Genomic DNA, 13614 nt, shown 5'->3' with positions numbered 1-13614 from the left:
CGCTTCACCACCTAGTTGCACTCGCATACTGGTCAGTTCTGTCCCAGGAAGAGGGACGCTTCAATTTGCTTCGGTCTCTGCTGAAGAAAGTCAGAACCGGAATAAAAGCGGTTTGCAGCGCTGGAGTTGGGGTCTCTAAGCTGGGGGGGGGGGGAGGGCGGCGCTAGGAGGGGTGGGGCAGACAGGTGACACGTGTCCCTGCTAAGAGCCAGCCGGAGAGAGGTGGGGGCGGGAGATAGGGACAGAAAGAGACAGAAAAGGGCAGACGGCGGGAGAGACAGAGTCTGCCGTGTGGGAGGAAAGTCTATTTCCCACTTCAAATGGCCATTTCATGCGCTGTGGGGTGGGTCTTTCTGTATCTCTCTGTGTCTTTCCCTCCTTCCATTTATCTCTTCTTGCCTTCTTTGCCCCGGGTCTCTCTCTCTAAGAAGCTGTTTTCGGTTCTCCTCCCCTGATCTCTCTCTCTCTCTCTCTCTCTCTCTCTCTCTCTCTCTCTCTCTGGCTTGTCCTCAACTCTCCATTTTCCTCTCTGCCCCTCTTTCCTCTCTGTTCCTGCTTGTCTCTCTAGCCAGTTGCTCTGAATTACATCTGTTGGTCTCTGTGGGGCTCCTCTCCCTTCTAACTCTCCTCACTTTCTAGTTCCTTTGCTGCACTCCTGACCCATCTCTTTCCAGCAGGATGGAAATGCAGGAACCAAAGATGAACGGAACCCTCTCTACGGGTGCTGCTGCGGGGTGAGTGGGGGATCCAAGAGGCAGGCTTATTGGGGGAGAGGTCGGGGTTAGCTTTTCATCAGCTTTGCTTTTTTCTGCCCTATCCAGCTACAGACAGGAACGCGAAGGCTTCCTGCCCACCACCCATGGCCCTGCTCCAGGGAGGAAACCTGTCCAATTCTTGGATGTAAGTGAGCCCACACGACCTGTGCAAGTCTCAACTCTCCTATCTAATCCCAACTCCTTCTCCTCCCTAGCTGCTCCCCGGTCTAGCTATCTCCCTGTCCCAGCTCTTGGCTCTTTAGTTGCTGTCACCTCCAGATACTCCTTTCCACAAATGCTCCCGCTCAAGCTCTCTCTGTCACTTAGTTTCTTCCTTCCCACCTATTGCCTCCTGCCCTAGTGACTGTTCTCCCTAAATAGTCTCCCCTTCTGCTTTGGGCTGTCTCCCCTCTATTGTTTCTCATCTCTAGCTGCCCCTCTACGGTCCCCTTGCATTTTCAGCGGCTTCCTCCACACTTGTACTTTTCCTTTCCTAAGCTCTCCCTTTCCCAGTTTCTCCCATCAATTTCCGCTTTCAGCTTCCTTTTGCTTTCCATCACTCCTCACGGATGTCTCCCCTCCCCAGTTGCCTTCACCTTTGTCCTTCCCTGCCTCCAGTTCTAGCCTCTTGTCCTGTTTTCCCCCTCCCTCTCTGTGTTCGCTGGATCTTGCCCCTTGCCAACAGTTCGAGGGGAAGACATCATTCGGAATGTCAGTGTTCAACCTTAGCAATGCCATCATGGGGAGTGGCATCCTGGGGCTCGCCTACGCCATGGCCCACACTGGAGTCATCTTCTTCTTGTGAGTCTATAGGTGGCTTTTGGGGGGTGGGGGTGTTGATCAGTGGTGCGGAGTACTGAGTGGGAGACCTGGGCCAAGTCTTAGCTGTGCTGTCTGTTGCAGGGCCCTCTTGCTGTGCATTGCCCTCCTGTCTTCTTACTCTATCCACCTCCTGCTGACCTGCGCCAGTGTTGTAGGTGAGATATCTAGCCTCCATCCCAATCCTCTATGAACCTCGAACTCTAGATTCCAATCCAGAGCTCAACTCAGACCTTGAGCCCCAGCTCTAGCCCTACTTTCTTGATGTCTGGTTGCAACTCAAATCTGGCTCTGGACATAACCACTCTGACCTCAGACTCCAAACTCAGCAACCCAGTTCCCACAATCACCTCCCTGTATGCCAGATTCCACATTCAGACCCCAGACTTTATCTGGCCTCCTAGATCACTACCTCCCAATTCCCAATACCCATCCCTTTGGCCACCAGACAGACCTTCTCCGGCCCCAGACTATTACATTCTATCTCTTATCTCCCACCCCTTGGTCTTCAGGTCCTCCTAACCTGGTGACCAGCTCTGAGATCCTAAGACCTGCTTCTCAGCAGTCACAGTCCCACGATTCTCTCCCTCCATGGTCTCAGTCTACACTTTGTCTCCAAAACCTCAACTCTTCGCCTTCAGCCTTTAACCTCTCCCTGGCCACAGATACCACTTCCCGGACTCCCAAACTCCACCTTACAGTGTACAGTCCTCCACTCCAGCCTCTATCAGTCACAGCTGAATTACAACGCCCCCTTCTAGCCCAGCTTTCCCAAACTCCCAGGCTAGTCTTTCTTGCCCCCCTCTTCACAGGAATCCGCGCCTATGAGCAGCTGGGACAGAGGGCATTTGGACCTGCCGGGAAAGTAGTGGTGGCCATTATCATCTGTCTGCACAATGTTGGCGGTGAGGACTTGAGGGAGGTCAACTATGGGGAAGAGGGTAGATCGAGGGAGGTACGCTTTCCCAAGGGCGGGTTGGGGGAGAGGGAATCCTGGTTAAATGTCTGCACCATCCTCACCAGCTATGTCCAGTTACCTGTTCATCATCAAATCTGAACTGCCCCTGGTTATTGGCACCTTCCTGCACATGGACCCTGAGGGGTGAGTAGATACCTCCCGGGCTGACCCCAACCCTACTAGTGAGTTTGAATCATCTTCATCAACTCTGGGTCCACCTGACTCCCAGGTACTCTGTTTTGAGACTACGGCAGGCTAACTGTGACTATGATTCCTGTGTATTAATGAGTCAGTATTTAATGGGGCCATAGGCCACCGCAGGACTCTGGTTGACCATATGCTAGTTTTGAGGCTTCCTCAGGCTGATTCTGGCTGGCAGCTGTCTCTGTATGCTTGCTGTGTGCTGATGTTGACCACATGTGTGCAACTGTACAGATTCAGTAGCTGCGGACTCTGGGTTTGACTGTTGGACTGGCTGATTCTCTCTGGCCAGCCATGTGATGGATGACAGCTGGGTTCCTCCGTATGCTGCGATTGATCCCGACCATATGTGTTTGACACTTGGCTACTCTCATTTTTCCTGTTTAGCTGATTCTGGCTTCATTGGGCTGTTGGACTCTATCGAGCTCTAAATGTGCGATTGCTGACTCTAGTGGTCTGTGGGTCATGTCAACTGTGTGTGCTCTGTCAACTCCATTTCCTTGTTTGTTTTGGCGATTGTTGTATGGCAGATCCTCCCAGGCTGTGTGTGTGCTCAGGGGAATGTGACTGTGGAGGTCCTCTTGATTGTGGTTGCAACCATGTATGTATGTTTAGACATTACTGGCACAGCGTCTCAGTTTTCATTTTTTAAATACATATACAATGAGATTCCAGGTGTGTTCATCTGCGAACACAGCAGTACTTTTTTTTCACTTGTATACATCTTTGTGCCTCTGTAAGTTTATTTGAATGTGAATGGAACCTAAGGTGTCTTGTGTACCAGGCAAGGACTCAGTCACTGAACTGCCTACCCACAACTTCCCCTGCACACCTTGTTGTTGTTGTTTTGACACAAAGAGTCTCTTTAGATAGCCCTGGCTGTCCCGAAACTCACTATGTAGACCAGGTTGGCCTTGAACTCAGAGATCTGCCTTCCAAGTGCTGGGGTTAAGGGCATGTACCACCACCATGTCTAGTTTTCTATACACCTTTTTTGAGAGAGGATTTTGCTCTGTAGCCCAGGATGGCCTGGAATTTGCCTTGGCTTCTCAAGGGCTGGGATTCCAGGTATGTGCCACCTTGCCTAGTGCCGCTGTATATTTTGACATTCAGATTAGTATGTTTAGGGACCAGCCCTTACTCTAATTCTGTGGATTTTGGTGCACATGTGTGATTTGGTCAGTTTAACCCAGGGGTAGTTTTATGTGCCTGTCTGACACCTTTAACTAAGAGCTTTGTTTTCTTTTATCTGTGTGTATCCTGTGAAGTGGTCGGTTTGATTCTGAAATTATCCAAATAGGACTAGGTATGTCCAAGTTTTTCCCTCTGCCTCTCTGGGGTTCAAACCTGGGGCCTTTGTACATGGTAGGAGAGTAAGTGCCTTTACTATGACAGCCCCCTGCCATACCAATTATAACTAAGTCCCATTGTGTGTGTAACCAAGATTTATTCTATTCAATTTGATCCATGTGATAGGGAAAGAATATGTGGATGCCTGGAACACAGCAGGCACTCACTAAAGTGAGTATGTGCTGTACGTGTGTGTTCTTGTGTATGTGCACGTGTGTAAAGGCCGGAAATTGATGTCAGGTATCTCTTCTATCTCTCTTTACCTTATTTTTTTTTTGAGACTGGACCTCTCATTGAAGCCAGGGCCCAGTAAGCCTGCAGGATCCTCATGTCTCCGCCGTTTCTCCACAGCGCTGGGATTTTGTATGAGTGCTGGGGATTCAAACTTGGGTCTTTGTGGTTGCCTGGCTTTACAAACTGTCCTATCTCCTCAGCCCTAAGTTTAAAAAAAAATAGTTCTCTATTTTATGTGTCTGTCTGAATGTATATTGTGCATTTCATACCTGTGGTGCCTCCAGAGGCCAGAAGAGAAAGTCAAATTCCCTGGAACTGAAATTTAGGCATCTCTGAGCTATCTGATGTGGATTCTGGGATCTTCTTGTCTTCCTAGGGACTGGTTCTTGAAGGGAAACCTCCTCATCATCCTGGTTAGCTTGTTAATCATCTTGCCTCTGGCTCTCATGAAACATCTGGGTAAGGAGGCTTCCTGGGTTGGTCATTGGGGGCAGGGTTAGAGCGTGGGGACCAGGCAGAAAAACTGCATTTTGTTTTATTTTTATTTTCTCCTGGAGACAGAACCCAGGGCTGCATACAAACTAGGCAAGTGCCCCATCACTGGGCTATATTGCCAGTCGGGAAAAAAAATCCCCATTTTCAATGGTTATGGAATACTGAGGGGTTGGGGAGGGCTTGTTTAATTTGGGTTTTAACAGATTACTAGGAGTTTTGGGTAGAGGTGAGGCTGGTTCAGGTGGAAACAAAGGCTTATACAAAGACAGAGTAAACCTTTGGTATGTGGAGTGCCAGATTCCTTGATTTCTGAGTCTCTGTTATCACCTCCTGTAGGCTACTTGGGGTATACAAGCAGCCTCTCTCTGACCTGCATGCTGTTTTTCCTTATTTCAGTAAGTTGGGGTAGGGGGAGGAGGGTAATGGTGTGTGGGGAGGGAAAGTTTGAGAAACTGAGGCAAAGCTCTCTCTGTGAACTTGCTTCTTTACTGGGGACCCCCAGGTCATCTATAAGAAGTTCCAGCTTGGCTGTGTTGTGAGCCACAATGACACAGTAGTGGAGAGTGAACCAGCTCCCTTGCAGGCGTTTAATAGCAGCTGTGAGGCCAAGCTCTTCACAGTTGACTCACAGGTAGGTACACAGGCAGGTAGGAATTTGTACCACATTGGCCATCTTATCCTGTCCCAACATTTCGTTTTGATCAGATCATTGGCCTTCTGGAGCTGTGTCCTGTGCCTTACTTGGGAGGGAATGGGGTCCCCAGTACTGTAGGGGTTCTAATTCCATATTCACGGACCATTCCCCCAGATGTCTTACACAGTGCCTATTATGGCTTTTGCCTTTGTCTGCCACCCTGAGGTGCTGCCCATTTACACGGAACTTTGCTGGTGAGTAGAGGCATGCGGGATGGGCCTGCTACAGGGGGCAGTAGCCCTAGTGTCTGGCAGTCTCATGGCAGCCTTGGTATGGTATTTTGAGGATGGCTGGTTTTGACAAGGGAGGGATTTGGAGTGTCCACAAGACCTTGGAGAATCAGGGAAGTGAGTACTCACTGATTGAATTTAAGTGGTCCACTCTTAAAATGTGAATGGACAGAGCTAGGAGGTATTGATCAGGTGACTAGACGGAAGAGGTGGTAGTCTGAGGAAGCAAGGATGATCAGATGGTTGGGGAGACAGATGAACAGAGGAGAGGCAGAGCTGGGGTTTTGGATGATTAGACAGAAAGGGGAAGTCTAGATGGTTATGGAGATGGTCATATGTGTGGAGATCTAGATGGACAGATAGGGGAGGCTTGGCTAATTACGAGGGGGAGGGACGGGTAGAATGTCCGTGTGGACCAGCTGAACATTGTCAGGTCAGGAAGAGGGAGACTCTACAGAGTTGGGGGCCAGTTTTGAGGCTTCGGGGACAAGAGCAGGGGTGTGGACATGACAGTTCCATGATCTATGCACTTCAGCCCTACTCAGCGCAGGATGCAAGCTGTGGCCAACATGTCCATCGGGGCTATGTTCATCATGTACGGACTCACAGCTACCTTTGGATACCTTACCTTCTACAGTGAGTGTGGCTGGGGCCAAGGTTGGGTGGAGCTATGGTACAGGCTGAGCCTGAGCTATGGCAGAGACCCCTGACCACCTCCCAACCCCCACTCCCCAGGACTTTGGGTCTATCGGCTTCCAAAGGGAGAGTGAGCATCACGTGTGTAGGCTCTATCATCATGTATGTGTGCCTTGGTTTCTGGGCCAGTGAGCCCAGTGTTCATGCATCTGTGTCCCCTCCCCATGGCCCAGGCACTGTGAAGGCAGAGATGCTGGAGATGTACACCCAGGAGGACCTGCTTATTCTTTGTGTGCGCCTGGCCGTACTGCTTGCAGTAACCCTCACTGTGCCTGTTGTCCTTTTCCCTGTGAGTGGGGGCAGGGGAGACCCTGGTGTGTGTGTGAAGGGATGGATGAGCAGGGAGAAGAATCATGGATGTTTAGCAAGAAGGTGGAGCTAGGAGCAGATAGGTAGATGGACGGAGCGGGAACAGATGTACTAGAAAGGGCCTGGTGAACGCAGACAGCGACAATGGATGGCTAGACAAAAGAGGACCCGGGACCAGGGATTTAACTCAGTTTGCACTGAGTAAGATCCTAAGCGCTGTGGCGCGTTCCTGTAATCCTAGCACTCTGGGGCTAGAGGTAGGAGGATTAGGAGTTCAAAGTTAGTCTTAACTACAGGCTGAGTTTGAGGTCAGCCCGGGCTGTGTGAGATTCCATCTCAAAAACCACAAACAAAGGGGCATGGTGGGAGAGGCAATCAGAGAGTGAGACACGCAAGGATAGGTGATGCTCAAAGGATACACAGACGGGGAGGTGGAGATGGACAGGAGAGGAGACAGGTTTTAGTAGTGGTGGAAGCTGAGGTAGAATATGGAAGGAGTCATGTGTTGTCGGGGTAGAGGCACAGGTACTTGGTCAGACAGGCTGGAGGCATAGAGAGCGGGATAGGGAATCAAGGATTTGAGGCAGGGTAAGACAGACAGGATCACATCCCAGAGGGACCTTGTGAGCCTTGACCTGTCCTGCCTTTCCTTGGCTGCAGATCCGCCGAGCCCTCCAGCAGCTGCTCTTCCCAAGTAAGGCCTTCAGCTGGCCACGACATGTGGCCATTGCCCTGATCCTGCTTATTTTGGTCAATATCCTTGTCATTTGTGTGCCAACCATCCGGGATATCTTTGGGTTTATTGGTCAGTATTGTCAACTCTGGTTCCTTGTCCTGTCTAATATGGGCCTTGTCCTCAAACTTAGGATGATTTCTGTCCCTTTCTGTCCTTCAGGCTCCACTTCAGCCCCTAGCCTCATCTTCATCCTTCCCAGTGTCTTCTACCTCCGCATTGTACCTGCTGACATGGAACCCTTGTTTTCCTGGCCCAAGATCCAGGTAAGTATCGGAAGGAGGGCTGGGGGAAGAGGTAGCATTCTGAAGAGGGACCACTTGCTCCAAGATGCTGAGAAATGTGAGCAGCATTATCTAGATGGTGCTGGGAGAGGAAGCAACATCTAGGAGGAGGGACAGATGGTAAGGAAGAATGAAGGCGGTTGTCTCAGTAAGGGTAGAGTAGACAGAACAGAAACAAACAATATCTAGGAGGAGAGAGAACACTGCAGAAGGGACTGGCAAGTTGGGCTTATGGTTCAGTTGCAGTGGGGTTTCCTGGCATTGGTAACCTAGGCTCTGTCTCCAGCACTGCAAAGTGGGGAGGATGGGATATACAGAGGGTTCTTCAGATAGATGGAGGGAGCACCACTGTGGGGAAAGGCAGGGACACTCTGCAAAAGGAAGGGAGGGAACTAATCTCCAGAAGCTTCTGAAAAGATGGAGGAGATACTTCACGGAGGGACAGGGAGGACAGAGGAGAGTTGGGAATGGCTGAGGCTTTCCCTGGAAAGGGTGGAGGGCTTCAAGAGCATTCTCTGGAATTCTTTGGTGCGTGGTCCAGGCCAACGCCACCTTTTCTTCCTATTGCCCACAGGCCCTGTGTTTTGGCGTCCTGGGAGTCCTCTTCATGGCCATCAGTCTGGGCTTTATGTTTGCTAATTGGGCTACAGGCCAGAGCCGTATGTCTGGCCATTGAGCTGGCCTGTCCTGCCTCACTCAGTCCCTGTGCTCACATGTGTGTATATTAGGGAATCCAAGTCACTTTCCTGAGTCCCTTCTGCCTGGGACATGGAGGTGGCTGGTCTCTAGTAACACTGCTGTGGGAAATGGGGACAGTCGAGGAGGCATAGTAAGTAGTCCATTTCCTTTTCCCCAGAGCTGCCTCACTGCCGACCCCATGAGAGGAGGAAGGGAGGCCAGCTCCTTAGAAGGGTTCTTACCCAACATAGTTCTCACTTCCTAGATGAAGCTGTTAGGCTTACCCTGGCGCTAAAAGGGAAGAATAAAGATGCTGAATGGCAACCCTGGTCTGAGTCTTGTGTTATTTCTCAAAGCCTTATGGGAAGAAACGTGCCCAAATTCAGGCACGGGGAAACTGAGGCTCTGAGTAGAATCACGCTCCTCAGCTGCACTCTGCTTTTCCCCATTCCTTCCGTGATAGGGCATTCAGCTCGGTCATTCATTTACGTACTCACCACTTATTGTGAGGTCTCAAATATAGCAGTGAATGTTCAAAGTGTCATGCACAGAATCAAATAGATCGGAGTGCTTCAGTACAAAAGAGAAGAAAAAGATGGCCTAAATTTGGTCTGCTTCCTACTTCTGTGTGGCTCTGGAACTAGAAAGGTCTTGCAAATTTTTTTTTTTTACTTTATACAGGAAATTTTAATTTTATTTTTAATTACACATTTTCACATAGTATATGTATATATATTTCTTCTTTATTAACTTGAGTATTTCTTATATACATTTCGAGTGTTATTCCCTTTCCCGGTTTCTGGGCAAACATCCCCCTCCCCCCTCCCCTTCCTTATGGGTGTTCCCCTCCCAACCCTCCCCCCATTGCCGCCCTCCCCCCACCAGTCTAGTTCACTGGGGGTTCAGTCTTAGCAGGACCCAGGGCTTCCCCTTCCACTGGTGCTCTTACTAGGATATTCATTGCTACCTATGAGGTCAGAGTCCAGGGTCAGTCCATGTATAGTCTTTAGGTAGTGGCTTAGTCCCTGGAAGCTCTGGTTGCTTGGCATTGTTGTACATATGGGGTCTCGAGCCCCTTCAAGCTCTTCCAGTTCTTTCTCTGATTCCTTCAACAGGGGTCCTATTCTCAGTTCAGTGGTTTGCTGCTGGCATTCGCCTCTGTATTTGCTGTATTCTGGCTGTGTCTCTCAGGAGCAAATTTTTAAAGTATAGGAAAACAAATCAAAGGAAAATAGTATTTTCCAGATTGGCAACAGAGCTCAGCCGGTGAAAGTATCTGTTGCCAAGGCTGACAAAAGGACCTTGATTGGGAAGGGCTGTACCGATTCCCAATGGCTGTGCCATCCTGAATGAATGCCAAGGCACTTTGTGCACATGCAAATGCATGTGCACCCATGCATGTGCATGCACACACCTCAAATAAACACACAAATAAAGGTTAAATCATGGATGGTGTTTTTGTGACACTTGGAAAGGACATGAAAGTCACATTGCATCGCCTGGATGCTCTTGCTCTACCTCGGTTATTTTGTGTGTTTGCGGACTACTCATAGCTGTTGGTGCAGAACTAAGGAGTTGTTAAGGAGACCATATGGCTGTCGATGCTTACGTGATTTATTCACTGGCCTTTGCCAGAAAAAAGGTAGCTGAATGCTGACTCAGTGGAAAGGAAGAAAAATACCCCCCCCCTCCCTTTGAGACAGGGTCACACTATGTAGCCTTTGCTGACCTAGAACTTGCTGTGTAGACCAGGCTGGCTTGGAACTCACAGTAATCTAACTACCTCTTTTCCTGCTTCCTAAGTGTTGGGGTTAAAAGTGTACACTGTCATGCCTGAACTTTTTAAAAAATAAACATTAATTAATTAATTAATTAATTTTGTGTGTGTGTATGAGTGCCTCATAGATGCATGCACAGCATATTCATGCTTGGTAGCTGCAGAGGCTGGAAGGCGACATTGGATTCATGGAATGGAGTTAGCCATGTGGTCGCTAAGAACCAAATTCAGATCCTTTGCAAGAGCAACAAGTTCTCTTAACTGCTGAGCCATCTCTCCAGCCCCATGAAGGATCATTTTGAACCTTGAAGTAAAGAATTTTCCAAGCAGAAGGAACAGCAAGTGTGAACTCCCCGAGGCACAAATGAACACGAATTTTATCTATCTATCTATCTATCTATCTATCTATCTATCTATCTATCTATCTATCTAATGTATATAAGTACACTGTAGCTGTCTTCAGACGAACCAGAAGAGGGCATAAGATCCCATTACAGATGGTTGTGAGCCACCATGTGGTTGCTGGAATTTGAACTCAGGACCTCTGGAAGAGCAGCCAGTGCTTTTAACCACTGAAACATGCCCTAGCATGAATATTTAAGGGCAGATTTCACCACAGCTTTCTCAATAACCCCAAGTTCCAAAACATATAACTGGCCACCTAATAGATAAAAATGGTATTGCAATTATATTTATATACTTGCAGAAGAAAGGTTCAGGTGCTAGGTGACATTTATCTTCCCACATCTTTTATATTTTTAATATTTATGGTGCCAAGAAGAAAACCAAAGGCTTGATATCTGCTAGGTGAATACTCTGTCAAGCTACATTCTAAGCCTCCCCAATAATCTTCATGCATGCAAAGGCCACTGCTGAGAAATAATATTTTTCTCTCTGTGACGGTTGATCTTGTTAACTTGATGGGATTTGGAATTGTCTAAGAGACGTACCTCTGTGTTTTCAGGTATGTTTGAGGAGGAAAAGATCCACCCTGAGTGTGGATGACACTCTCCTCAAGAGATGAGTCCCCAGACTGAATTAAAAGGATCAGGAGGAAGGGAGCAGCACACCAGCAGTCATCGCTCTCTTTCTGTGCTTCCTGACTGTGGGCATAGTGTGATCAACCCCTCGAGTGCCTTTGCCATCATAAATTGTACCTTGCCCATAGAAACCGTGCCTCATGTCAATTTTGTTATAACACTAAGGAACTAATAACTGCCTTCCATTCTACATTTTCCTTTTCTTTTTCTTTTTTCATCTGTGGCTCCAGACAGGATTCAAAGAGGACGTATAGTTTTCCTGTCTGGGTTTCATGGAGCGTTCCTTTACCCTTCTGTGTTAGCATCTTAAAGCACTGCAGCAATGTTAAAGGGCACAGGAAAATGCCATCCCCCACTTTTCATATTCTCAGGTAAGTCTCGCCATGGTGTCCCAGTATACACTGACTGACTGCTTTCACAGCCTAGCTAGTGCCATTTTGGTGCATTCAGCTGTGCCCACCCCCATTAAAAGATCAACCCAGCTGGGCTTCTTGACACTTTACACAGGTCCCTCCACCCTGAGTATCCAACTGCTCCTTACTAACTGGCAACTCTGTATGTAGAGGGCAGAACGGGGCTTGCTCCATCTATGTGGCTCTGGGGAAGCCCTCATCTGTTCTGTGGATGGCTTTCTAGGTGAGCCTGGTTGGAGAATAGATGCCCACACCCCTGTAAAGAACCCCTCACCTATGATCTGTAAGGAGGTCCAATAAGCTCATTGTTTTCCCAGAGGGAGCACTGGAGGAATCCTGGTTGGGTGTGTAGCTGGGACCTTAGGAGAAGGGGTAGATTAGATAGAAATTGCTTACGTCTCCCCTGGACAGGAATTTTAGTAACAAGTTTGGTCTCAAAATCCTGGCTTCAAGGGTGTCATCGTACACACGTACGCACACACACACACTCCCACACCTCTCCCTCTCTTCTCCTTCCCTCCCTTTCCCTCTCTTCTTCTATGTGTTTTAAACAGTTTCACCTTGTAGCCTAGGCTAGTTACGAAGTTGTAATGACCATCCTTGCTTCATCCTCCTGAGTGATTACAGACATACGCTACCATGCCCAGTCTCCCCTCTTATTTGTTTGTTTGTTTGTTTATTTATTTGAGACAGGGTCTCATGTAGCCTAGGCTGATCTCCAATTTGCCATGTAGCCAACCGTGGTCCTAAGTACCTCACATCCTGTAGTTATTCAGGTGCTGGGTGTTTATGAGGGCACTACCATGCAGAACCACATGCTCCCCTCTCAGTGTCCTTTGATCCCTACTGCCACTACACATAAGATTAGCATGACTACTTGTACCAGGCACACCAATTGAGCTGCACTCAGACCCCTTTGGCATTTACTTTGCATAATTTCTGTTATGAATAGAATCCAGGTGGGGTTTTCTTGAGTTTGAAAGTTTGCCAATGAGAAGGCAGGATTTAAAAAAGGAAAGACAGATTTAAAAAAACCCTAAATATTTCCAATACAAACTAAATAATAGCAAAATTAATATATAAAGGGCAGCCAAGCCAGACCTAGAGGCATAGGTTTATAATTCCAACTGTGTGGGAGGCTGAGGTAGGTAGATCATCACAGGCCCAAGGCCTACCTGGGCCACAGGATGACTTTCAAGCCAATGAAGTGATTTAATGAGAATATGTTTCAGAAATAGAAAGTTTGGGAGAGCCGAGGCTTAGAGGCCACTAGGACAGGGCTCGCCTCGCTTATACTGGCAAGCCTTTGATTCAGTCCCCAGACCTCCTTACACACAATAAAGAATAGTCAAGCATTTCCTTATTTAGTGCTTGAGATCAGATCCAGAGCCTTGTGCAAGCTAGGCAATGTAGCTTAAAATCATAGTCAAGGGGCTACAGGGGTGTGTTAGGTGAAATAAGGGTCCCTCAAAGATACTTATCTTCTAATTCACTGAAACCATGGATATGTTGAGGGGGAATTAAAGTCGCATAGAGAATTAAGGTAGCTCAACCTTAAAACAGTGAGATCCTGTTTGCTTATCCTGATGGTCCCAATGTCACCACAATGGTCTTTTTTTTTTTTTTCGGAGCTGGGGACTGAACCCAGGGCCTTGCAGCGCTCTACCATTGAGCTAAATCCCCAACCACAGTGTTCTTTATAAGCGGGAGGTAGACAGTTCTCAGAGAGAGAGATGGCAGAAACAGAGGCAAAGAAATGTTGTTGGCTTCCCAAGGTGCAAGATGAAAGCCATGAACCAAGGAAGGTAGGCAAAAAATGCTTGCTTTGGAACACATCCTTTGCCCACTTTGCTTTTTAGTTCAGTGAGAACTGTGCTGGGTTTCTGAACTTCAGAGGTGTAAGTTACGTTTGTAATTTTAAAAATTATTTAATTTTGGAATGAATGCT

At 48.1% G+C, this 13614-nt stretch overlaps 1 protein-coding gene and 1 non-coding gene across 3 annotated transcripts; one reads left to right on the top strand and one right to left on the bottom strand.

Moving 5' to 3' along the window:
• Positions 1–8760, top strand: Slc38a5 (solute carrier family 38, member 5). Of its 2 annotated transcripts, none has more exons than NM_138854.2 (16): positions 1–110; positions 678–734; positions 822–900; positions 1441–1556; positions 1659–1732; positions 2387–2479; positions 2598–2676; positions 4694–4776; positions 5149–5207; positions 5315–5443; positions 5621–5700; positions 6272–6372; positions 6606–6721; positions 7402–7546; positions 7637–7740; positions 8333–8760. In NM_138854.2, exons 2-16 carry the CDS (start codon positions 679–681, stop codon positions 8432–8434), a joined length of 1416 nt encoding a protein of 471 aa, NP_620209.2. In that variant the 5' UTR covers positions 1–110; position 678; the 3' UTR covers positions 8435–8760. The 2 variants fall into 2 exon arrangements, with proteins under 2 accessions (NP_620209.2, NP_001418625.1); NM_001431696.1 differs by lacking the exon at positions 1–110 and adding an exon at positions 243–343.
• A 2709-nt stretch (positions 8761–11469) lies between these two features.
• On the bottom strand, positions 11470–11589 carry LOC120099520 (small nucleolar RNA SNORA26). The gene has a single exon (XR_015647204.1). It is a non-coding gene; the product is annotated as a small nucleolar RNA SNORA26 (small nucleolar RNA).
• Between the last annotated feature and the right edge of the window lie 2025 nt (positions 11590–13614).

Source organism: Rattus norvegicus, chromosome X (assembly GCF_021556685.1).
Source record: "Rattus norvegicus strain SHRSP/BbbUtx chromosome X, alternate assembly SHRSP_T2T, whole genome shotgun sequence".
NCBI lineage: Eukaryota > Metazoa > Chordata > Mammalia > Rodentia > Muridae > Rattus > Rattus norvegicus.
Note: the sequence above shows the minus strand (reverse complement) of the source record. Positions and strands in the feature narration are given on the sequence as shown.

What these genes read in the sequence shown, in the direction of transcription:
- Slc38a5 (NM_001431696.1), top strand. Translation starts at nt 321, where the DNA reads ATGGCCATTTCATGCGCTGTGGG. An exon ending in TGCTGTTTTTCCTTATTTCA is followed by an intron (nt 5,208 to 5,314) that starts GTAAGTTGGGGT and finishes GGGGACCCCCAG; the next exon opens with GTCATCTATAAGAAGTTCCA. An exon ending in TGGATACCTTACCTTCTACA is followed by an intron (nt 6,373 to 6,605) that starts GTGAGTGTGGCT and finishes CCCATGGCCCAG; the next exon opens with GCACTGTGAAGGCAGAGATG.